Source organism: Symphalangus syndactylus, chromosome 8 (genome assembly GCF_028878055.3).
Source record: "Symphalangus syndactylus isolate Jambi chromosome 8, NHGRI_mSymSyn1-v2.1_pri, whole genome shotgun sequence".
NCBI lineage: Eukaryota > Metazoa > Chordata > Mammalia > Primates > Hylobatidae > Symphalangus > Symphalangus syndactylus.
In genome coordinates, this window is record NC_072430.2 from 104,824,703 (window position 1) to 104,849,155 (window position 24,453).

At 41.4% G+C, this 24,453-nt stretch overlaps 1 protein-coding gene across 2 annotated transcripts in view; it reads left to right on the forward strand.

The window, feature by feature from the left end:
- The window catches only part of LOC129488250 (aldehyde oxidase), an 84,311-nt gene that overhangs the window by 50,376 nt on the left and 9,482 nt on the right, over positions 1 to 24,453 (forward strand). The window contains exons 22-30 of one of the 2 annotated variants that reach the window (XM_055290143.2): positions 467 to 600; positions 1,751 to 1,838; positions 4,628 to 4,714; positions 6,165 to 6,356; positions 13,486 to 13,713; positions 19,353 to 19,448; positions 21,620 to 21,748; positions 22,432 to 22,506; positions 24,011 to 24,063. In XM_055290143.2, the coding sequence (XP_055146118.1) occupies positions 467 to 600; positions 1,751 to 1,838; positions 4,628 to 4,714; positions 6,165 to 6,356; positions 13,486 to 13,713; positions 19,353 to 19,448; positions 21,620 to 21,748; positions 22,432 to 22,506; positions 24,011 to 24,063 (1,082 nt within the window). The remainder of the gene's footprint in view (positions 1 to 466; positions 601 to 1,750; positions 1,839 to 4,627; positions 4,715 to 6,164; positions 6,357 to 13,485; positions 13,714 to 19,352; positions 19,449 to 21,619; positions 21,749 to 22,431; positions 22,507 to 24,010; positions 24,064 to 24,453) is intronic. The other variant, XM_063644886.1, reaches the window with a different exon arrangement.

Below are 24,453 nucleotides of genomic sequence, written 5' to 3' on the forward strand. Positions count from 1 at the left end.
TCCAGTAGAGACAATAGAATGCAGGGGAAAGACCCATGCTGAGTGAGGCTTAGAAGATTGCAAAATCTCACGGCTTCAAGAAACGTATGCCTAGGGATTAGTGTGAATAGAATACTTTAGGGATTTTCATGGGGAAAGTACAAAAAAGTATGAGCACAAAAATATCTCACTGGTAATGAAAACACTACTAATTAGTTTTGGCAGTGTCATTATAGCCAAGTATTGCTGAGATCAGTTGGGGCTGTGTGCCAGGGTTGTTGGACATCATCCCATTATTTAGCATAACCACACGGTATGGGTATCATGTGCAACATTAAAGAATCAAAACGTCTAGTGACTGTCACACTCACACTCCCATTTCAGGGGACAGTTTTTTTTTGTTAAGATCATAGATGTGGCAATGACAGTCACAATTAAGTCCTTGCTGAAGATGGATCAGATTAATCAGAACTATTATTGTTCACAGGACATTGTTGCCTCGACCTTGAAGCTCCCAGCTAACAAGGTCATGTGCCATGTAAGGCGTGTTGGTGGAGCGTTTGGAGGGAAGGTGTTAAAAACTGGAATCATTGCAGCTGTCACCGCATTTGCCGCAAACAAGTAAGTGGAGAAATTCTGCTAAACAAGTTAAGTGGAGAAAATCTGCTAAAAATAAAATGAAGTCACACTGAAAGTTCTCACTGTTCGAATCAATGAGGGACAAACTGGGCCAAGATTATTTAGTATCACATATACTATACAAACACACAAACAAGCTGCCAGCTTATTACACTTACTTGTCTTATATTGTCCTATGGAAACCAAAATAAGAATCAATTACTGAAAATAATAAAAGCCACAGAAAAAAAATATTATAATACCTAGAAAATGGGCAGAAAACAGGTCCTGAATGGGTGGGAGTTACTTGTCCTCAGCACCTGTTGGATTGAGCTATATATGTAGAGGTCATATATATGACTTTTTGAACCATGTACCTATATATACATACACACATATACATATTCACACATATGTGTTTATATACATATAAACATATGTGGATGTTTTTGGGTATATATGTACATTCTTCAATATATCAAAGATATTTTTGTAAAATGGGGTCCCATATACACACATATATGTACATATATGTACATATATGTATGTGTATATATGTATATGTGTGTATATGTATATTTTATTGATTTAAATAGAGACTTCGCTTTTGTTATGCTTACATTCATTTATATCGCCATTTTCCTTTGAGGATCTCAAAACATTCTCATGGAAAATTGTCTCTGGATAAGGCACACCTAGAAGGCTTAATTCGTTTGCTGAGTAATATGGGTCAGTTCCTCCATCCCAGGAAGCAAAAAGACCTTGATTCCAGGTCTCTCCTATCAGGGAGCACTTGGTAGTTAGACCTGCATTCTTCCATTTGTGGCCCGTCTAAAATAAGACCTTGGGACCATTTGCCTATAATAAAGGTTGTTATTACAATGCGAAATGCCCCCAAAGCAATGCCCTGGAGCCCCTGGCACCCAAAAGCCTCCGTCCCACAAGTTGCAAATGCCTGGTATTATTGCCTGACCTAACGGGAGGAAAGCCCACTGTGTATGCCTAAGATCAGCAGAGGATAGGCATGCGAAATAGTTGTGTTGTTCTGTGATGCATGTAGGCTCCACTCAGGCTCTTGCTAGGAGTTATATAAACCCCAGAGAATGCCTACTAGGTAAGAGAGTTTGCCTCACTTGCTTTTTTTCTGTTTTAGACATGGCCGTGCAGTTCGCTGTGCTCTGGAACGAGGAGAAGACATGTTAATAACTGGAGGCCGCCATCCTTACCTTGGAAAGTACAAAGTGAGTACAAGAAGGTGTGGAGGAAGGATTTATGTTGTAGATATAACATCCTATCAGTGCACAGGGCAGCCTTTGGCTACTCTCTAGTTGGGGGTAACAATGAGCAAATCAACAAACAGAGCATCTATTTAACTTTCTATTCGTTGCACTGACTTTTAATTACTAGCTGGTTCAATGAGGCTTTTCTGCTTAGCTCAAAGATGTCAGTTTCAGAAATAAAACACTTAGTGCTAGCTGGTATTGGCTGTACAGAGCAAATAACTAGAAAACGTGAGTGTGTATGCCATTGAAGTACATCTGATTACCATACTTATTCCCATATAAAAGAGGTAAAAGTAGAATAATTCTCATAACAGTTGTGTTATGTGAAATTGCAATTATTTGTAAATGGGTACCTCATTCTTCAATATATCAAGGATATTTTTGTAAAATGGGGTTCCAGAAATTCATAGAAAAAAATTTATAGTAGAAAATAGTGATTCTTTTGCTTTATAAGAAAAATTTTACTTGTCAGAGTGGGCTAACTGCTCTAAGAAACAACTTAAAAGCTCTTAAACTTTCACTATGTCATTTCTTGCTCAAGTAACAGCTCAATATAATCATTGAGGGGGGAAAGGGGAGGATTCTGCTTTCTAAAATCATTCAGGGACTGGAGCTGTTTCCATTTATTGGTGCCACTGTGCCCTTGGACTGCATCATCCAATATAGTGGTCACTAGGAGCATATGGCTATTTAAATTTAAATTACCCAAATTAAATACAATGAGAAAGTTAGCTCCATAGTTGTATTAGCTATATTCCAAGTGCTCAGTAACCACATGTGGTTAGTGTCTGCCATACTGGACAGTGCAGACGCAGAACATTGCCATCATCACAGAAAGTTTTATTGGGTATCACTGCCCTACAAACTCTGAGTCTTCAAGGGGATCTTTTGCCGAGGGCAGCAGACAGGGAAGAGAGAGAGAAGAGAGCATGGAGTGTCACCTGGTAGGTGTTTTAGGTTTTAGGCACCGGACCTGTAAGTTTTGGACCTCACTTGTATCCAGATGTCATTGGCAAGACCTCTGTCACCTAACTGTAAGTGAGGCTGGGAACTGTCATCTTCCTGTGTGCCCAGAATGAAAGACAATAGGATTTGTTAGATGCATAGCATTGTCTCCATCACAAAACTGCATAACTAATACATGTTTTTTAGGAGATAATGAATGTTTCCATTTCAAATCACACTCACTCTAAACTGTATTTTGAATTTGATTTAGCTGAGAAAGATTTGTTACAGTAAACTTTATCCTGAAGGAGATTTTTTTAATAAGACATATATGAAGTCATTATGAAAACATAACAATCTCAGGTTAAAAGATGTAGAGATGAATATGAGTTGGAGTATATATAGGCACCATCTTAGAGAAGGTAAAAGATAGGTCTTCAAGAATGGAAGCCAGGCACAGTGGCTCACGCCTGTAATCCTAGCACTTTGGGAGGCTGAGGCAGGTGGATTGCCCGAGCTCAGGAGTTTGAGACCAACCTAGGCAACATGGTGAAACCCTATCTCTACTAAAAATACAAAAAAATTAACCGGGCATGGTGGCAGGCGCCTGTAATCCCAGCTACTTGGGAGACTGAGGCAGGAGAATTGCTTGAACCTGGGAGTCAGAGGTTGCAGTGAGCCAAGATCACGCCACTGCACTCCAGCCTGGGTGACAGAGTGAGACTCCATCTCAAAAAAAAAAAAAAAAAAAGAATGCATAGGCAGAAAGCAGAAAGAAGGCAAGCCAGGTGTGGGAATAGTAAGAGCAAAACTACAGAGGTATAATAAACATGGCAGGTTTGATAGAGGCAAGAGTAAGGGGAGAGGGGCAATTAGAACACAGAGCACTTCCTGGAAGGTAGTAAAAAACAAGATTGATGGGTTTAGGTGATACCTGACTGAGATGGGCCTACAGTCCCAGAGTGGGAAGTTTAAACTTGATCTTAAAAGAAAGAGTAAGACTGAATGGATCTTTGAATGGCTCGGTGCCGTAATTAAACACGGGTGCTTTGGGGAGGCTAACAGGATGGTCTGGGGAGGAGAGAGGATGGAAGCTGGTAGACCAGCAGGAAGCAGCTGATGCATTCAGACATGAAGTAATTGGGGTCTGAGATATGACAGTAAGATGTAGAAGAGATGGGTCCAAGAGCCAATACAGTGTAAAATAAAACAGGATTGGTGAAAATCTTGGCAAAATGCAATGAAGGATAAAACCGCAAACATGACTTGGAGGGTTTTAAAAGAAAGAGACAAGTTAGAAGGAGGAACCGATCTGGAAGAACAATGAAGAGCTTGTTTGTGTAAATGCTGAGGGAAGAAGTGACAACAGGACCCTGAAGCAGAAATGTCCTTCACCACCATAGGACTTTGTTGAAAGGACTGGATTATAGTGACAGAAGCCATTGTCATAATGGTGACTAAAACTATGAGAAAATAATGTTTTCTGATGGAGAGTAGTGTGAGGAAAGGTGATATGAATACTATTTACGATAGTAATATTAGTTATATTTAGAGTACTTGCTATGTTTCAGGCACTTGCCTATAATTTTCTATGTGTTGCCTTATTTACTTCCATTTCACAGATAGTCTGAGTGGTTACGTAGCTTGCCTAATATCACAGAGCTAGTTATATATTATCCGAGAAATCACTGCCAAATCCAATGTCATGATGCTTTTCCCCTATGTGTGGAGGGTTCGCAAATGACAAAATTTAGAGAGACTTGGCCCCTGTTCCAGCATTCGATGTCAGTTCTCTTCCCCAGGCTGGATTCATGAATGATGGCAGAATCTTGGCCCTGGACATGGAGCATTATAGCAATGCAGGCGCCTCCTTGGATGAATCATTATTCGTAAGTGTTTTAAGGAGCAAGTTCACATTCCTGAGTGTTACATAAAATGATTTAACTTAGAAAATGTCCAATAGTTAAGTAATATTTGATTATAAAGGCATAATGACCATCCTTGCAGGGATAGCCATGTGTTACTTCCTGGTGCCCAAAGTATGAGCCCAGAGATGCTGGCTGAGTTGCATCTGTGTGTTACCCCCTGGCTTCCCATACTTAGAGCTCTTTTCCCAGATGCACACGTGAGACCAAGCTTTCTCACCTTTGGCCCTATTGACATTTTGGAGTGTGTAGCTCTTTATGGTGGGGACCATCCTGCTCATTGTACCATCTTTGGCCTCTACTTAGTAGATGTCAGTGGCATTACCACTCTCTAGTCTTTCTATTTTTTATTTTTATTTTTTGAGACAGAGACTCACTCTGTGCCCAGGCTGTAGTGCAGTGGCTCAAGCGATCCTCCCACCTCAGCCTCCCAGGTAGCTGGGACTGCAGGTACATGCCGCCATGCCTAGCTAATTTTTTTATTATTATTTTGTAGAGATGGGGTCTCAGTATGTTGCCAGAGCTGATCTCAAACTACTAGGCTCAAGCAATCCTCCCATCTTAGCCTCCCAAAGTGCTGAGATTACAGGCGTGAGCCACCGTGTCCAGCCCAACCCCAAACAAAAATGTTTCAACCAGGCCGGGCGTGGTGGCTCACGCCTGTAATCCCAGCACTTTGGGAGGCTGAGGTGGGTGGATCACTTGAGGCCAGGAGTTCTAGACCAGCCTGACCACGTGGTGAAATCCTGTTTCTACTAAAAATACAAAATTAGCCAGGTGTGGTGGCACACCCAGCTGTAATCCCAGCTATTTGGGAGGCTGAGGCAGGAGAATTGCTTGAACCCCGGAGGCAGAGGTTACAGTGAGCCGAGTTTGGGCCATTATACTCCAGCCTGGGCAACAAAAGTGAAACTGTCTCAAAAAAAGAGTTTCAACCAAAATGTTAACAATGAAAAATGTCTCCAGACATTGCCAAATGTCCCCAGGAGCAGAGAAAGGATTGCTCCCCATTGAGAACCAAATACATTAGACCCAATGCCAAAACATTTTTTTCTGTTTTCACTGTCTTCCAGGATATTATATTCATTACATTCTATAAACCCAGTGCTCAGGGCCTTTGATACGTTCAGATATCAATCAGATAATGGACGTATTTGTATGTATTTGAGATCTTAAAAAATGCATTAACTCCAAAATACAAAAATAAAATTAATGCTCTCAAAGGAAAAATTATTCAAATACTTAAAAATTATTTTACAGCAAAAATGTGTTTAATTGGGGGCATGGGAATATTTTAGCATATTAGATTAGATGAAAAGAGAGCTGCCATTTCTGGCCTGGTTTTGGTCTGAGGTCGTAGGATGGTGAAACAGGTTCAGAAGATCTTAATCACATCAACTCTGGATTTCTCCAGGTGGTAGAAATGGGACTTCTGAAAATGGACAATGCTTACAAGTTTCCCAACCTCCGCTGCCGGGGTTGGGCATGCAGAACCAACCTTCCATCCAACACGGCTTTTCGTGGGTTTGGCTTTCCTCAGGCAGGGCTGATCACCGAATCTTGTATCACAGAAGTTGCAGCCAAATGTGGACTATCCCCTGAGAAGGTAATACTAAATTAGCTTCACAGACAAAACATGTGGAATGTCAGAGACGGGAGGGCCTTTGGGGGCCATTCAGGTTGAGGAATTTGAGACCCAGAGGGGCAAATGATTTATGCCAAGCCCCCAGCTAACTGGTTAATGCAGAGCCCAGCCTCCAAAGTTCAGCAATCCTCACCGTACTCAGACTCCTGCTCCAAAATCCCGAAGCAGAAGATCCCGAGGACTGAGCACTGCATTCTCCCCTGGCTGATGAGAAGCTTCCATTGACTGGGGGTATAACTGCTACCCACAATTCCATCAAGGCCCTCATTCCCCGCTTCCCGAACATCTCAGCCAGCTGTCAAAAAGTTGGTCATTTCAGTTGCTAAACTGATCTCCTTTTGGTTCTTTTTTTTTTTTGTAACATTAATAGGTTGGCTTTTATTTTTATTATTTCCATAAATTATTGGGGTACCGGTAGTATTTGGTTACATGAGTAAGTTCTTTGGTGGTGAATTGTGAGATTTTGGTGCACCCATTACCTGATGGGTGTATGTATATACATATGTGTATATATATATATATATATATACACACACACACACACATATATATATATATACACACATACATACACAATTTCTTTATCCACTCATTGATTGGTGGGCATTTGGGTTGGTTCCGAGATTTTGTTATTGTGAATTGTGCTACTATAAACATGCATGTGCAAGTATCTTTTTCGAATAACAACTTCTTTTCCTCTGGGTAGATACCCAGTAGTGGTATTGCTGGATCAAATGGTAGTTCCACTTTTAGTTCTTTAAGGAATCTCCCCACTGTTTTCCATAGTGGCTGTACTAGTTTACATTCCCACCAGCAGCGCAGAAGTGTGTTCCCTGTTCACCGCATCCACGCCAACATGTACAGTTTTTTGATTGTTTGATTATGGCCATTCTTGCGAGAGGAAGGTGGTATTGCATGGTGGTTTCAGTTTGCATTTCCCTGATCATTAATGATGTTGAACATTTTTTTCATATTTTTGTTGGCCATTTGTATATCTTCTTTTGTGAATTGTCTATTCATGTCCTTAGCCCACTTTTTGATGGGATCGTTTGTTTTTTTCTTACAGAGTTGTTTGAGTTTCTTGTAGATTCTGGATATTAGTCCTTTGTCAGATGTATAGATTGTGAAGATTTTCTCCCACTCTGTGGGTTATCTGTTGACTCTGCTGACTGTACCTTTTGCCGTGCAAAAGCTCTTTAGTTTAATTAGCTCCCAGCTATTTATCTTTGTTTTTATTGCATTTGCTTTTGAGTTCTTGGTCATGAAATCCTTGCCTAAGCCAATGTCTAGAAGGGGTTTTCCAATGTTATCTTCTAGAATTTTAATAGTTTCAGGTCTTAGGTTTAAGTCCTTAATCCATCTTGGTTAATTTTTGTATAAGGTCAGAGATGAGGATCCAGTTTCATTCTCATTATATGTGGCTAGCCATCCTAGCACCATTTGTTGAAAAGGATGTCATTTCCCCACTTTATGTTTTTGTTCGCTTTGTCGAAGATCAGTTTGTAAGTATTTGGGTTTATTTCTGGGTTCTCTATTCTGTTCCACGGGTTTCTATGTGCCTGTTTTTATACCACTACTACACTGTTTCGGTGACTATGGCCTTATAGTATAGTTTGAAATCAGGTAGTGTGATGCCTCCAGATTTGTTCACTTTGCTTACTCTTGCTTTGACTATGCGGGCTCTTTTTTGGTTTCATATGAACTTTAGAATTGTTTTTTCTAATTCTGTGAAGAATGATGGTGGTATTTTGATGGGGATTGCACTGAATTTGTAGATTGCTTTTGGCAGTATAGCCATTTTCACAATGTTGATTCTACCCATCCATGAGCATGGGGTGTGTTTCCATTTGTTTGTGTCATCTATGATTCTTTTAGCAGTGTTTTGTAGTTTTCCTTGTAGAGGTCTTTCAACTCCTTGATTAGGTATATTCCTAAGTGTATTATTATTATTATTATTATTATTTGCAACTATTGTAAAAGGAGTTGAGTTCTTGATTTGATTCTCTGCCTGGTCGCCATTGGTGTATAGAAGAACTACTGATTTGTGTACATTAGTCTTGTATCCAGAAACTTTGCTGAATTCTTTTATCAGTTCTAGGAGCTTTGTGGAGGAGTTCTTAGGGTTTTCAAGGTAAACAATTATATCATCAGCAAACAGTGATGGTTTGACTTCTCTTTACTGGTTTGGATGCCCTTTATTTCTTTCTGTTATCTGATTGCTCTAGCACACACTTCCTTGAGGTGTGACCTTAGAATGTCAGTCTGTGCACTGTCAGTCTTTTTGATGTAGGCACTTAGGGCTATGAACTTTCCTCTTAGCATCGCCTTTGCTGTATCCCAGAGATTTTGATAGGTTGTGTCATTATTGTCATTCAGTTCGAAGAATATTTTAATTTCCATTTGATTTCATTTTTGACCCAATGCTCATTCAGGAGCAGGTTATTTAATTTCCATGTATTTGCATGTTTCTGAAGGTTCCTTTTGGAACTGATTTCCAGTTTTATTCCACTGTGGTCTGAGACAGTGCTTGATATAATTTCAGTTTTCTTAAATGTATTGAGCTTGTCTTATGGCCTATCATATGGTCTATCTTGGAGAAAGTTCCACGTGCTGTTGAATAGAATGTGTATTCTGCAGTTGTTAGATGAAATGTTCTGTATATATCTGTTTAGTCCATTTGTTCCAAGGTATAGTTTAAATCCATTGTTCTTTATTGACTTTCTGTCTTGATGACCTATCTAGTCCTGTCAGTGGAGTATTGAAGTTCCCCACTATTGTGTTGCTGTCTATCTCATTTCTTAGGTCTATTAGTAATTGTTTTATAAATTTGGGAGCTCCAGTGTTAGGTGTGTATATGTTTAAGATTCTGATATTTTCCTGTTGGACAAGGCCTTTTACCATTATATAATGTCCCTCTTTGTCTCTTTTAACTCTGTTGCTTTAAAATTTGTTTCATCTGATATAAAAATAGCTACTCCTGCTCACTTTTGGTGTCCATTTGCATGAATTGCCTTTTTCTACTTCTTTACTTTAAGTTTATATGAATCCTTATGTGTTAGGTGAGTCTTCTGAAGGCAACAGATAATTGGTCAGTGAGTTCTTATCTATTCTGTGGTTCTGTATCTTTTAAGTGGAGAATTTAGACCATTGATATTCAATGTTAGTATTGAAATGTGAGGTACTATTGCATTTGCCATGCTTTTTGTTGCCTGTGTACTTTGTTTTTTTGTTTTGTTTTGTTTTGTTTTTGCTTTTTAACATGTATTTATGTTTTATAGGTCCTGTGCAATTTATGCTTTAAAGAAGTTCTGTTTTGATGTGTTTCCAGGATTTGTTTCAAGATTTAGAACTCCTTTTAGCAGTTCTTGTAGTGGTGGCTTGATAATGGTGAATTCTCTCAGCATTTGTTTGTCTGAAAGCAACTGTATCTTTCCTTCATATGTGATGCTTAGTTTCACTGGATACAAAATTCTTGGCTGATAATTGTTTTGTTTGAGGAGGCTGAAGATAGGGAACAATCCTTTCTAGCTTGTAGAGTTTCTGCTGAGAAATCTGCTGTTAATCATGTAAGTTTTCCTTTATAGGTTACCTGGTTCTTCTGTCTCACAGCTCTTAAGATTCTTTCCTTCGTCTTAACTTTGGATAACCTAATGACAATGTGCCTAGGTGAAGATCTTTTTGCAATGAGTTTTCCAGGTGTTCTTTGTGCTTCTTGTATTTGATGTCTAGGTCTCTAGCAAGGCTGGGGAAGTTTTCCTTGATTATCCCCTTGAAGATGTTTTCCAAGCTTTTAGAATTGTCTTCTTAGCAACACGGATTATTCTTAAGTTTGGTTGTTTAACATAATCCCAGACTTCTTGGAGACTTTGTTCATATTTTCCTGTTCTTTTCTCCTTGTCTTTGTTGGATTGGGTTAATTCAAAGACCTTGTCTTTGAGCTCTGAATTTCTTTCTTCTACTTGTTCAATTCTATTACTGAGACTTTCCAGACAGAGCATTTTGCATTTCTGAAAGTGTGTCCAAAGTTTCCTGAATCTTGTATTGTTTTTTCTTTAAGCTATCCATTTCCTTGAATATTTCTCCCTCACTTCTTGTAACTTTTTTTAAATTTCTTTGAATTGGGCTTTGCCTTTCTCTTGTTCCTCCCTGATTAGTTAATAACTAACCTCCTGAATTCTTTTTCAGGTAAGTCAGAGATTTCTTCTTGGTTTGGATCCATTGCTGGTGAACTAGTGTGATTTTTTGGGGGCGTTGAAGAGCCTTGTTTTGTCATGTTACTAGGATTGGTTTTCTGGTTCCAACTCATTTGGGTAGGCTCTGTCAGAGGGAAAGTTTGGTGCTGAAGGCTGTTGTTCAGATTCTTTTGTCCCATGGAATGTTCCCTTGATGTAGTACTCTCTCCGTTTCCCTATGGATGTGGCTTCCTGTGAGCTGAATTGCAGTGATTGTTGTCTTTCTTCTGGGTCTAGCCACCCAGCAAGTCTACCCAGCTCTGGGCTGGTACTGAGAGTTGTCTGCACAGAGTCCTGTGATGTGAACCGTCTATGGGTCTCTCAGCCATGGATACCAGTGCCTGTTCTGGTGGAGGTGAGGGAGGGTGCAGTGGACTCCATGAGGGTCCTTAGCTTTGGTGGTTTATGCTCTATTTTTGTGCTGGTTGGCCTCCTACCAGGAGGTGGTGCTTTCCAGAAAGCATCAGCTGTAGCAGTGTGGAGAGGGATTGGTGGTGGGTGGGGCCCTAGAACTCCCAAGATTAAATGCCGTTTGTCTTCCACTACCAGGGTGAGTAGGGAAGGACCATCAGGTAGGGGCAGGGCTAGGTGTGTCTGAGCTCAGACTCTCCTTGGGTGGGTCTTTCTGTGGCTGCTGTAGGGGATGGGTGTGAGATTCCCAGGTCACTGGAGTTGTGTACCTAGGAGGATTATGGCTGCCTCTGCTGAGTCATGCAGGTTGTTAGGGAAGTGGAGGAAAGCCAGCAGTCATAGGCCTCACCCAGCTCCCATACAAACTGAAGGGTTGGTCTCACTCCCAATATGCACCCCCCGACAACCCTGAGTCTGTTTCCAGGCAGAGGGTGTGATGGGCTTGAAAACTTGCCCTGTATTACACCCCTAGCTGCGAGAGAAAAGGGCTTGGTTCTTCCCCAGCCTGTGGAGTCTGCACACCAGATTTGTGCCCTCCCACCCACCGAACTCTGACCAGGAGTTCTGCCCCATTCAAATTGTTACAAAGTTCAGCTAGAGATTTCTTTCTCCCTGTGGAGTTTCACCCCCTACTCCTCTGGTCTGCCCCCCTGCCCCACCCCCCTGCCCCCACCGCCCCCACCATGGATCCCTGTGTTGTTAGGCAGGAATGGCCTGCTAGGGGACACAGCAAGCTCCTAGGGCCTTTCTGCTGCTTCCTCTACCCCTGCATTTTGCTCAGCTCTCTAAATTGGCTCAGCTCCAGGTAAAGTTGGAATCTTCTCCTGCAAACAGACCTTCAGCTTCTCCAGTGGGGGTGTGTGTCCGGGAGAGGAGGATCCCCCTTCCCCCTTCCACAGCTGGGGCACTCACAGTATTTGGGGTATCTCCTGGGTCCTGCAGGAGTAGTCCGCTTACTTCAGAGGGTTTGTGGCTCCTCTCAGGATTACTGCTTTGTTCTTGCAGTTGATCTGGAGCTAAAATTCACAAGACGAACTTCCACAAGCTGCTCTATCCAGAGCTGCAATCTAGTCCTGCCTCCCATCCGCCATGATGATCCAATTTCTCCTTTCGGTTCTTCAGTCTCAGCCCCAACTTCGTTTATTGACAAGGACCTTCCCCTCCCTGGCTCCTCTTCCCAGATCCTGGAGTGGAATTAGTGTGGAGAGATGGGGTGAGCTCTCTCTCAGCCCCTTCTCCTCCCCTGTGCCTTCTGCTGTGATGCTGGTGCAAGGAGGAAGAGAAGAAGGACCAGGGAAAACAGCCAGTTTCTCCCTCTGTGACTTCTCCCAGCAAGATCACAGTCCTCTCTTTGGACAGGTGTAACTTTTCAAGCACATTGTCTATGGCTCCATTTCTGCCAGCTCTTCCAGAAATTGGCAGTCCTTGGACCTTCAGCAGGCGGCTGGCACAGCATTCCACTGGTGACCACACCTCTCTGCTCATGCCCCAGCAGTCTTTAGAAGGCCCCAGGTCCCAATTCATCTACCAGTTTTCACCCAACAATAGCCACTTTCTTTGCTTCTCTTGAACATGTGGGAGGCCTTACCCCTCCCTTCCTGGCCATCCCACTAGACTTTCTCCTGATGTCCTGCCACATTTGGTAGCACTATGGAGGAGAATTACATCCTTCCCTTCATCCCCAGGGAAGTTAGAGCAGGGAACAGCCTCTTAAAAATACCCCTTTCCCCCAAATGGGATGGCTTATTAATTTCTAGTGTTTCTCTTACAATGATCTAATAATTTGCTTAGGAGAGTGGGGAGAGTGTGTCTGTGATGGCTCTGTCAGCTTATGGAGGGGGCTGGCCACAAGTGCTAAGAGTTTTCTCAGCTGAGAATGTGACATACCTGGCACCTCTTATTCTCAGCTTAGGGTCTTAGTCACCAATTCTGGGAATGCAGGAAGAATTCTACTCAGTGCTTCAGACATCCTAGGATAGAATCTTTTAATTTGTTCTTCATCCTAGATATTTATTATATTTAAACAAACTTTCATGTTTGCTTGTTTTGGAGGTGAGTAGTCTTATCTTGCAAAATAGCATGGGAGTAATCCAAATCATGTGGTCTAGATGATCTTTCAGCAGATATCCAAATGCAACTAGAATTAAGAGTCTACAGTGTACATGGACTGTGTTGGGTTATACTGGAACATAAGGGAAAGGTTCCATCCTTTAAACTTGCACAAGAGTAGCATAGAAAGCACATAAGTAATTGCTAGCATGTTTGATAGAAGCTCTGAGTAGAGGAAGAGGACAATGTTGTGCATTAGGAAAGGCTTCCACAAGGACTAAGTAGAACTTGGCTTGGACATTATAGGATGGGCAGAATTTGACCAGGAGGATGGTGAATGGATGAACCTATGTCTGCTGGGTTTCCGCTCTCCGCTTTAATCTCCTTTTCTTTCGTAGGTGCGAATGATAAACATGTACAAGGAAATTGATCAAACACCCTACAAACAAGAGATCAATGCCAAGAACCTGACCCAGTGTTGGAGAGAATGTATGGCCATGTCTTCCTACTCCTTGAGGAAAGTTGTTGTGGAAAAATTCAATGCAGAGAATTATTGGAAGAAGAAAGGACTGGCAATGGTCCCCCTGAAGTATCCTGTTGGCCTTGGCTCACGCGCTGCTGGTCAGGTGAGTTCTCCAAACACACATGAGGATGCTGCCCGAAAGCAGCCCTGACAAAGCAAGGGGTGTGGAGGAAACTTCTCCTTAAGTCATATTAGCCATATGGTTGCAATGCCCAGTTGTTAAATTTCACAAAAGCCACCAAAGTCAAAGTAATTAAGCTAGCTTTACTCCAGAGGAGACCAGAGCTCCTCTGCTCACATGCCCATGGTTGGTCAAAAACATTCTTGCTGGAAATTGGGAGACTGAGGTTTACTCCTGGCCCTGGCAACAGGAGTTGGCAAATGGCAGCTGAGTCCATTTGCTGTGGGCTCAGACTGCTCATGTGGAAAGCAGGAGAGTGGGACCGATGACCTCCAAGACTCCTCTTCCAGTGTCCACAATTCAGTGTCGCTGGACCATGAAATAGGAACGAAGAGCTGCAAGGTTTTGGGTGCTCCACTCCTTCTAGGTGGGTTGGAATAAATTAAATTCAGAAAAATTAATCACTTTTTAAATAGAATTTTTGAAGTTTATTCACCTTGTACCTTTTAAAACTGTGAAAGGGAGGACTGGGAATCTGCTCTTGCAGTTTAATTTCTTTCATTGATTAAAGAAATCCCCTTGCTTGGTTACAGTTTCCACCTCTTCATTCTTGACTTCATTTATTCTTAAGAATGAATAAAACTTACCCCTAATGGCTGGTGAAAGACTGCAACATTCTAGCTCATTGTATGGCAGTCAGGAACCCCTAGTATCTATTTTATTACATATGCACATCCATGTATATACAGATAAGCTGGTAGGACCCTCACAATTGTCACTCCTCTTTGCAGAATTCACTCCTTGGTTGGAGCCACGAAGAAGGCATGGCAGCTGTGTTGAGCGATCACAAAATAGGAATAAATGGCAGGGTAGAGGAGCTTTGAGAGGGGCATTAGTGTGGATGTTGTGTGTTAAGGGATCAGATGAGGCCAGGAAAAGTGGGTAGGAAGATCCTTTCCTCCATCCCATATCCATCAATTCACCTAACTGTCCTAGTTGAGCTTTGGTGTCATCCTTAAAACATTTGCATGCAGCTTTGGTTGTAGGCATGTGGTAGGTCAGAGAAGTGTTATAACAAATGATGATCTTATTGCAGCCTTCTCATTCCTTGCCTGTTTATGATGGCAAAAAATAACACAGAGCCATGTAGTCATCTGCATGCAATTTACTCAGATGTGGGAGACAGTCAAGATACTGTGGTTGAGAAATAAAAGCAAAAACGAGGTTATTACAAAAGAAGAGAGAAGAAAACTACCACTGGGAAAAGGATTTGTAAGCATTGAGTCTTGGTATAGAATTTTGGGGTAAACTGATTAGCTGGCAGCTACCAAAGAGGTCAGTTGGGGCCATCTGTCCTTGAGCAGACCAGTCAGGATCATCAGGAAAAAACAGCCTCCATTGTTCATGGATCCTCTGGAAATCCTCTCACGTTTGGCCGTGGGTAAACATGGCGCACTGCCTCTATTTGATGGCTGCCATCACTTTACATCTGGCCTCCACCATAGACCAGATCTCACCCATTTTCCTCATCAGAATTTTCTCAAAAATAGATTTAAAAAATATGGCGAGGTGCAGTGGCTCATGCCTGTAATCCCAACACTTTGGGAGGCCAAGACAGGAGGATTGCTTGAGGCCAGAAGTTTGAAACCAGCCTGAGCAACATAGTGAGGCCCCATCTCTACAAAAAAGAAAAAATAATAATAGTGACAATTACTGAGCACTACGATGTTGTAAGTACTTTTAGGTGTTTCATTTAATCTTGGGACAACCTAGAAGATTTGTATCCTCATTTTAGGGATAAAAAAAAATCTAGGCTTAGAGGGTTTAAATAACTGGCTCAAGGTCCTGCAGCTGGTAGAGGTAGGGCTAGGGCTAGAACTCAGGCCTGAGTGGCTCTGAAAGCTGGGTTTTCTAGTTGCACCACATGGTCTCCCCAAAACACCTTTTGATAGGAACTGAAGTGGGATTCAGCTCAGCTGAGAACAAACTAGGCAACAGCCAGCGGTACAAATTCATTCTTGAAGGCCACCTGGGAAACTGACCAACTTCTGTGCTGAAAATATTTCCTTAGGGCTGAATGAAGGAGTTTGAGACCAAACTCCTTGGACGGCACATGCTAAGAGACTCCATTCTGAAACAAACTAAATAGAGGAGGAAACTAGACATGATATTTGAGTGCCTTCTCCATGGAAGGACCTGGACTGGGGAATTTATAATCTCCACTTGATTATTCCCTAACTCATCTCTATCAGATAGGTATGAATCTCTCTATTTCATAGAAGGGGAAACTGAAGCCCATAGGGATTCCCTCTGTTGCCCAAGGACATCCAGCCAATAAATGGCAGAACAAGGATTCAACTTCAGCACTGCCTTCGTCGTCCCACAGTGCCTCCCTGAGCAGAGGTAGTCCCTGCCCAGCAGCTGAGGGGGTCAAATGTGACCCACCTGTGTTATGCAGGCATACCTTGTTTTACTGCACTCTGCTTTATTGCACTTCCTAGATGCTGCATTTTTTACAAATTGAAAGTTTGTGGCAACCTTGCTTCAAGCAAGTCTGTTGGTTCCATTTTTCCAACAGTATGTGCTCACTCTTTGTCGCTCTGTCACGTTTTGGTAATTCTCACAGTGTTTCAACCTTTTTCATAATTATGGTGATCTGTGATCAGTTATCTTTGATTTTACTGTTGTAATTGTTTTGGAGCACCATGAACCACATCCATATAAGACAGCGAACTTAATAAATGTTTTGTGTGTTCTGACTGCTCCACAAACAGAGGAGCATTCTTCCCCCATTTCTCTCCCTCTCCTCAGGCCTCCCTATTCCCTGAGAGACAGTGATATTGAAATTAGTTCATTTAATAACCCTGCAATGGCCCCTAAGTGTTCAAGTAAAAAAAAGAGTCACAAGTGTCACTTGAAATCAAATGCTAGAAATGATTAAGCTTAGTAAGGAAGGCACTGCACTCCAGCCTGGGTGACAGAATGAAACCCTGTCTCAAAAAAAAAAAAAAAAAAAAACAGAAAAGAAATTGTTACAACTACCTCAATCTTCAGCAACCACCACCCTGGTTAGTCAGCAGCCATCAACATTGAGACAAGACCCTCCACCAGCAAAAAGATTCTGACTCTCTGAAGGCTCAGATGATTGTTAGCATTTGCTAACAGAGTATTTTAAAACTAAAGTGTGTACAATCTTTTTAGACATAATGCTATTATACACTTAATAGAGTACAGTGTGGCATACACATCACTTATATGCACTGTGAAACAATGAAAATTGTGTGATTTGCTTTATTGCTGTGGCTTGGAGCTGAACCTGCAGTATCAGTGTACTTACTCCCTGCAGTGTGAACACTGAATGGCACAGACAGGACCTAACCAACCTCTGTGTGTCCAATGCCTTACTATGGCACTTGGCACAGAGTAGGAACTCAAATGTCTGAATGGCTGAAACATTTGGGGAATCTGCCGGTTTGAAGCTAACTTCTCATTGATACCAGTGGTAGTTGTTTGAAGATTTAAATTTCCCCGACTAGGTCCTCTACTTATATTGGAGGACCATGTGCTCCAGCTCTCCAGTTGTGCCTGTTTTATAGATGAAGCTTTGCAGAATTATCTTTTGTGGCACTAACAATGAGCTGTACAGTGGTGCCACTTAACTAAACCAAATTCGACATTTTAAATGGCCCAAGGAGATTGCAGCACCACATGGAACAAATGATTGAGTGATATCGGATAGACATGCTGTCTTGGACATACAGGCTGAATGCTATCACCAGCAGGGTCACACAATGTAGGAAAAGTACAATCCACTATAATTGTAGCTTAATCACATGGGCCAAGTCCAACTACGTATTACATGCACACTTTGCAGAGCCAAGAAGGCCAAATATGGAGTCTACAAGATTAAGAAACAGATTGCATGGCTATGCTACTGCACATTTACTTACCAAACATTTGCTGAGCACCTACCGCATGTGTGTTGCTATGTTGCCTTCCGAGAGATTCCTTAGGACGTGATCCTTCCTTTCAGGGGGCTCATATTCAGGAAAAGCACAATGAAGTGCCATGGAATGGGGCCTAGGAGCTATTGTTGCAGCTGGCATCACCTGACATCTGATGCATGGCCCCCAGGCAGCCAGCCCTGGGCTCTCTGTAGAGGAAAACAATTCCTTACCTTTATTATTTTGAGGGTGAATGTCCAGGAGCAAAAGATGGTGTTTCCAGGAGTCACGAGTCAATAAACAGTAAAAAACACTCTATTGCATCTTCCCAAGGTCCTTGGGTGTCATTATCATGTCTACCATGCCTTCCTCAAGAGTCTAAGGTTCTCCTTTGGACTGTGGATATATGTGCCTTTGTCCTCAGGGAAAGGGTATCCTGACGTCCCCATTTGCCCAATACATCCCTAGTTTACATCTGCTGACCAAATAGATGGAGTGCATTTTCACTGTCAAACTTGCCATATTTGGAATGATAGAGGTTTCTGGTTGTCATTCACAGGGGTAATGTGAACCTTTGGATACAAATAAAGAGACAGTTCTCCAAGTGTGGTCCACAGTCCCCACGCAGCTTGGAAGGCCCTTCTGATGGGCAGAGAATTGATCTGGAAATCTTGTCTTTTTCTTGGGTTTATCTGGTGATTAACATGCAGTTCCATCAACTTTCACTTATGACCAGGGTTGCTTACAAATAATCTAAGTGAGCAACTAAGGCTTAGGAAAATTTTTGGTTTATTAAGTTGACATTGGCTTGTTACCAGAATTTTCTGAAGACCTTGACATTATAAATCCTAGATTATTATGTCACTCTGCATAGAAACTTAGATGTTAAGAAACCTTGCTGACCCAGACCACACCCATGTGGTCAGCACTTCCCTGCTGAAAAGCTGTAAAGGTTGCCTTGCAGGCTTTCCTGGACCACAGTGGAACCGCTGAGGGGCATCTGCTCTAGGACCATTGCTGCTGATGTTGCTCTTACATTGGAGAGCCAAAGGGAAGAAGCCATCCTTGTTTGCTGCTGTGATTTTCTGGGATATCCCCATATTCTAGTTTAGCACAGGCAGATATGCAAGAAGGCACATTCTTGTTAATTATAAAAACATGTTTAGCTTAGAGACTGGATGTTTCTGATTATAAGAGCCTTTAATGCTGTTAGCAGTCTGGTTCCTTCTGGATCCTTGTGGGGAGCTATACAGTTAGATAAGATTACTTCCAAGTTCTTGTCTAACTCCAAAGCTCTGTAGTTCTGTGCCAAGATGATTTAGGGTGAGCTTAGTCATTTTGCAGCAAAAAAACTTTAATGTCTATCTCATCTTATATGGGATTATAAGAAAATTGATTTCCATTTTCATTTTTCTGTGACATGCCTACAACTATGAGAATATGTGTGCACACAATTATTCACCCTCTCCCTCTACCTGTCTATACTTTGCTTTGCATTTTAAAATAGAGTCCCCGCCCCAGTTTTCCCCACCCCAAAAAGAAACCTACAATGTTGCTCCACCCTGTGGGGGTGCGGGATTCTTGGAGGGAAATATTTCCAAGGAAAATGTTTTAATTGACATGATATGTGATAATATCAAAAAGATCATAGAAACAGTTTTCATCTTTTCTGCTCAGGCTGCTGCCTTGGTTCACATTTATCTTGATGGCTCTGTGCTGGTCACTCACGGTGGAATTGAAATGGGGCAGGGGGTCCACACTAAAATGATTCAGGTAAGAACATGAATAACTAGATTGAATTGGGTGCATGCTTGTAGATCTGTTCATGAGAGAAAAACTATGAATGGATATTTTCTGTTACAAAATACAGGATAGGAAGCTGGGTGAGGTGGCTCATGCCTATAATCCCAGCATTTTGGGAGGCTGGGGCGAGAGGATTGCTTAAGTGAAGGAGTTCGAGACCAGCCCAGGGAACATAGGGAGATTCCATCTCTACAAAAAAAATATATATATATAGATTTTTAAATTGCAGGGCATGGTGGCATGAGCCTGTTTTCCCACCTACTTGGGAGGCTGAGGTGGGAGGACTGCTTGAGCCTGGGAGGTCGAAGCTGCAGTGAGCCAATTGCACTAATGTACTCCAGCCTGGGTGGCAGAGCAAGACCCTGTCTCAAAAAGTAAAAATAAATAAAAATAAAAAATAAAAGATAGGAGATTTGAGCTTTGACAGTTTATGCTGTTAAATGATTAGCAGAAACTGGGTAAACAAACCAATTTTGCAACTAAACCCCTAAAAGAATGTGGCAGAAGAGTCTTAAGTTGTTTTAGTGCTAAAGAAAATTATATGCTTATTTGCTGCTTTCCTTTGGATATAGTGACAGTTGAGTTGTCCTTTTTGAATTTTTCTTGGGCAATAAGATAATGTGTAAATTCTGATGTATTTGGAATATTTCATGCCCTGTTTGTATTACAGGCTCCAAACAATTGCTAATATAAATCACCTTTGATATTTATAGTCAAACTTCATCTGTTTACTTTTGGCTGTCTTATTTTAGATTAATTTTAAGCTACTGTTTCTCTTTTGTTAATCATAATAGTAACATTATAGATTATAAAACATTTGGAAGCAGCAGAACATTTTAAAAAACAAAGACCCTACACAGTTTCACCACAAAGAATAATGATTATTTGGGGGTCTTTACATCTTGTCTTTTTTTCTTTTGCAAAAACTCACCAACAGGCTTTTGTTTAATTTTGTATTCTGTTTTTCCACCCATTTTATATAGCGTGAACACTTTCTCCTGTCATTAAGCTGTCTTTACAATCATGAATTTTCATGGCTGTATGTGGATATATATGTGATTTATTTAACCATCCCCCAGTTGTTTGAATACTTCAGTGAATATTTTTGTACACTAACCTGTGATCAAATCATTGATTGTTTCTTAAAATAGACTTCTGGGAGTAGAATTTCTGGGTCACAGGTGTGACTATTTTAAATTGTTTGACACATATCATCAAATTGTTTTCCAGAAAGTATCCCTCTCATGACACCCCTAACCAACAGTGAATGTTATGGGTTGTTGAAAATTTGTAGATAATTTGATAAGTGAATGAAAGTGTCTCATTATTGCTTTCATTTACATTTTTCTGAGTATAAAGATGTTAAATACATATTTTCTCTCAGTCACTTGAGAATTGACTTTCCCCATTGGAGGGTAAGATTTCAGTGTTTTCCTTAATGGATCACCAGAGACTTTGATATTCTAAGCCGATTGCACTCTGTGTGGATGATCTGAGAGCCAGACCTCATGGAAGGGCTCCGTATGCCTGTGTCCTTGTACAAGCTGTGGGCAAGCACTTTCAAGCCATGCTGCTAGCAGGAGAGAGGCAAGTTTGGGATCAACTAAAGTTAGCAATATGATTTTGCTCTCTAGCACTAAAAATAAAGAATAAAGCGGCCAGCTAAGTCCTTGTGTTGGCACATGGCACTGGTGCCATCTCCTGTGACCCACAAGTTCGTGCCGCTGCTTTTCCAAGGCCATTGTCCTTTCTCATAAGAAGCACTCTTTTCCTGGGGCAACTCCAGAAATGTGGATAGGAGACAGACATCTCCTATCATTGATAAGGTTCTGCTAGAATTTTGCAGAGTGTGGTTGTAGGAGAAGCCTCAAAGATGTCAATATCATGATTATAAAAACAAGAATGAAGCATTTCTTCCTGCCTTGGCCTCGGGCCTTACCTCCTCTTTCTGACACTACCACCAGACTAGCTATAGGATTTTTTGAAATGAGAAACATTTCGTGGCTGGAGGAATTTGTGGTTCTGCTCCCTTGTCCCTGTCATGAGTATGAGGGTATCACACATGTGTTACCAGGTGGGCATGTGCACAGGTCTGTGACTAATCAAAAGTGTTTAAAAGGAAACTCTCTCTTAAAATCCAGGTGGTCAGCCGTGAATTAAGAATGCCAATGTCGAATGTCCACCTGCGTGGAACAAGCACAGAAACCGTCCCTAATGCAAATATCTCTGGAGGTTCTGTGGTGGCAGATCTCAACGGGTTGGCAGTAAAGGTAACAGTCACTGCAGTGGCATCCAAATCATTAACTCCCTCAGGGCCAAATATATGGGTGGGTGGAGCTCCAAAGATGCTGAGAGTTAATCCGACTCATATCTCCTTCCCCATCTTGGCCTCAGTCAGTGGTACAGCACCCAGTGGTTCTCCTGTGCTGGAAATGCCACCTCTTTTTCTCCCTCACTCCTGACATTTTTCTAATCAGCAAGTCCTTTCAAGTCTACTAAAAAATGTCTCTTTCTGCTTCCATATTATGTTAGTATCACTTTAAGACAGACTCCCGCCTCTCCCCAGGGCCGATGCAGGACTTCTGTCTCTCCACCACAACTTCATTGCCTTTTGCTCTAGCTTTCTGCTGCCGGAGTGAATTTTCTCACAAAATAAATGTGGCCATGCCATGTCTGAAAGCAATGGCTGGTGGTTTTCCAAGAGGTTTTTTATTAAGTCCTGACTTTTTAGCCTGCCTTACAAGGCCAGTACACACACACACACACACACACACACACACACACATGCACCCACTCTTATGAAACCTTTCATATCACCTTCATACAGGGTTGGTGTCTTATTTTTCCATGTTCCCTCTTAGATAAGCCTACAGAATGGTACATATTGTGTTGTTTTGAATTTGGTGTTTGCATGAAATTAGGAGCATAATTTTAATTTAAAAATAATCTCTAGGATGCTTGTCAAACTCTTCTAAAACGCCTCGAACCCATCATCAGCAAGAATCCTAAAGGAACTTGGAAAGACTGGGTGAGAATCAATGGTTCTCTATTTTATTTTAGAAAAAAAGGAGTGGGAGGAGAGCAAGAGCAATATGCATTAATTAAAATCTGTAGAAAGGGCATTTGCAAAGGTACCACTATTGAGTAATGATCAATAAAAGGCCCTTTGGCTCTTAGCATGTGGAAATCCTACCACAAAGTGGTGGAGGAGCTCTTGCATCTGGGAAAATTTTCTGTTAGAGAAAAAGATGGTTCTTCTGCCAGAACTCCTGTTTTAATCCAGAATTAATTAATGTTTCATCCTATGGAGCCTAGGGGTTGTCTGGATAATAACGGTACATCTGCTTTTTCTCCTTCTACTGTTCCTAAAATAGAAAAACAATAGTAGCACCACTCTGTAAAAGTAAAAATCATGTAAGCATTCATTTAGAAATAGGGAACCAAGCCGGTGGGTATATGTTCATCCAGTAATAGGTACTCAATGGAATGGAAATATTCAACTGCCTACTTTGATCTGCTTATAATCTAGTTGGAAAAGAAGACACATTCTAAAGTCAACAAACTTTTCAAAGTAATAGGTTATCAACTACCAGATGTTGTGGAACAAATATCCGTAAAAGCTGGGAGCGTGTGTCACGCTGGCTATTCTAGAATGTCAGTTTTTGCAACCTTACGAATACAGGTCTGGGGGAAATAACATTTGAGGATCCCATTTAGAAATGGTTTCTGCTATTCCATGGAGTAAGGACTCATTTTATAATTCATATTTATGGGATCTATCTATACTTCCTGGGCATATTTGTTTCTGTCCTCTGCCCCGTGCTGCCTGAGCCCAGAAAGGATGAGTCAGTGTGGCTGGAGAAAGCTGGAGAGAGGTGCAGCGTGGGGAGTAGCCCTCCACCACCATGAGGTGCAGCCATTCACCCCACTTTCTTCGCTAATGATTGATGTGCTTCTGACCTTCATTCTTAGACTTAGGGACTTGGACCTAACCCTGATTTTTTTGCATAGTAGTCAACTCTGCACTGCAGAGTTTTGGTGTAAATGGTACCATTTAGCAAAATTATTCCCCTCACCTGACACAAATGTGCCCAGAAAGGATTGACAGTTCCCATAAATATGAATTATAAAATGAACCCTTACTCTATAGACTAGCAGGAACCTGATATTAAAATTAAGCAGCCAACCAACCATTGTTTTCTAAAATGTCCCATCTTAATTGGAAATTTTCTACAGATGACTGAGTGAATTTCTTCCTAAGTGGAACATATGTTGATGACTTTAGTCCAGCCTGTAGCATACCACAGCGGGCATTTATTAGGATCATAGGTGCTGAACAAACAGCTACAAGCTGTGAACCACAAATGCCTGTGGAAATGGAGAATGCCAAAAGGAATGGATTAATCTGGGTCCTTCCTAGTTACTATTGCTGATAGTTTTATTTAACACACAGGGTAAAATTAAAATTGAAGTCTTGAGTGATTCTTTCTTTGGGCATCCTTGTTGCATCATGCTATGCTCTTCCTTCACAGGCACAGACTGCTTTTGATGAAAGCATTAGCCTTTCAGCTGTTGGATACTTCAGGTAAATACTCCCTCCGATCACATGCTATGGAGAAGAACAGTGATATCTTGAGGAAGAGTTTCAGTTCCCTTGCAATTTTGGCAAACGTTGACTTTCTACCTTCTATTTACCTATGGTTATAAAGAACATTTAACTCCTGGTTAATCCGTGGTTGTGGTTATAAAGGACATTTAACTGCTAGTATCCAGAAATACTTCTGTTAGGAAAAATAGGCACACAAAATTCAGCTGAACTGATGATTCTAATCATAGTGGGTGGTATTATAAGGCTGTCTGTGGTTCATACTTGGAATACTCGGCAGTGGTTGACTTTTTGTTGAAAACACAATCTATCTCTTAAGAAACAAAGGTAGGGGAATGCAAATTAAACCCATAAGATGGGTACCATTTT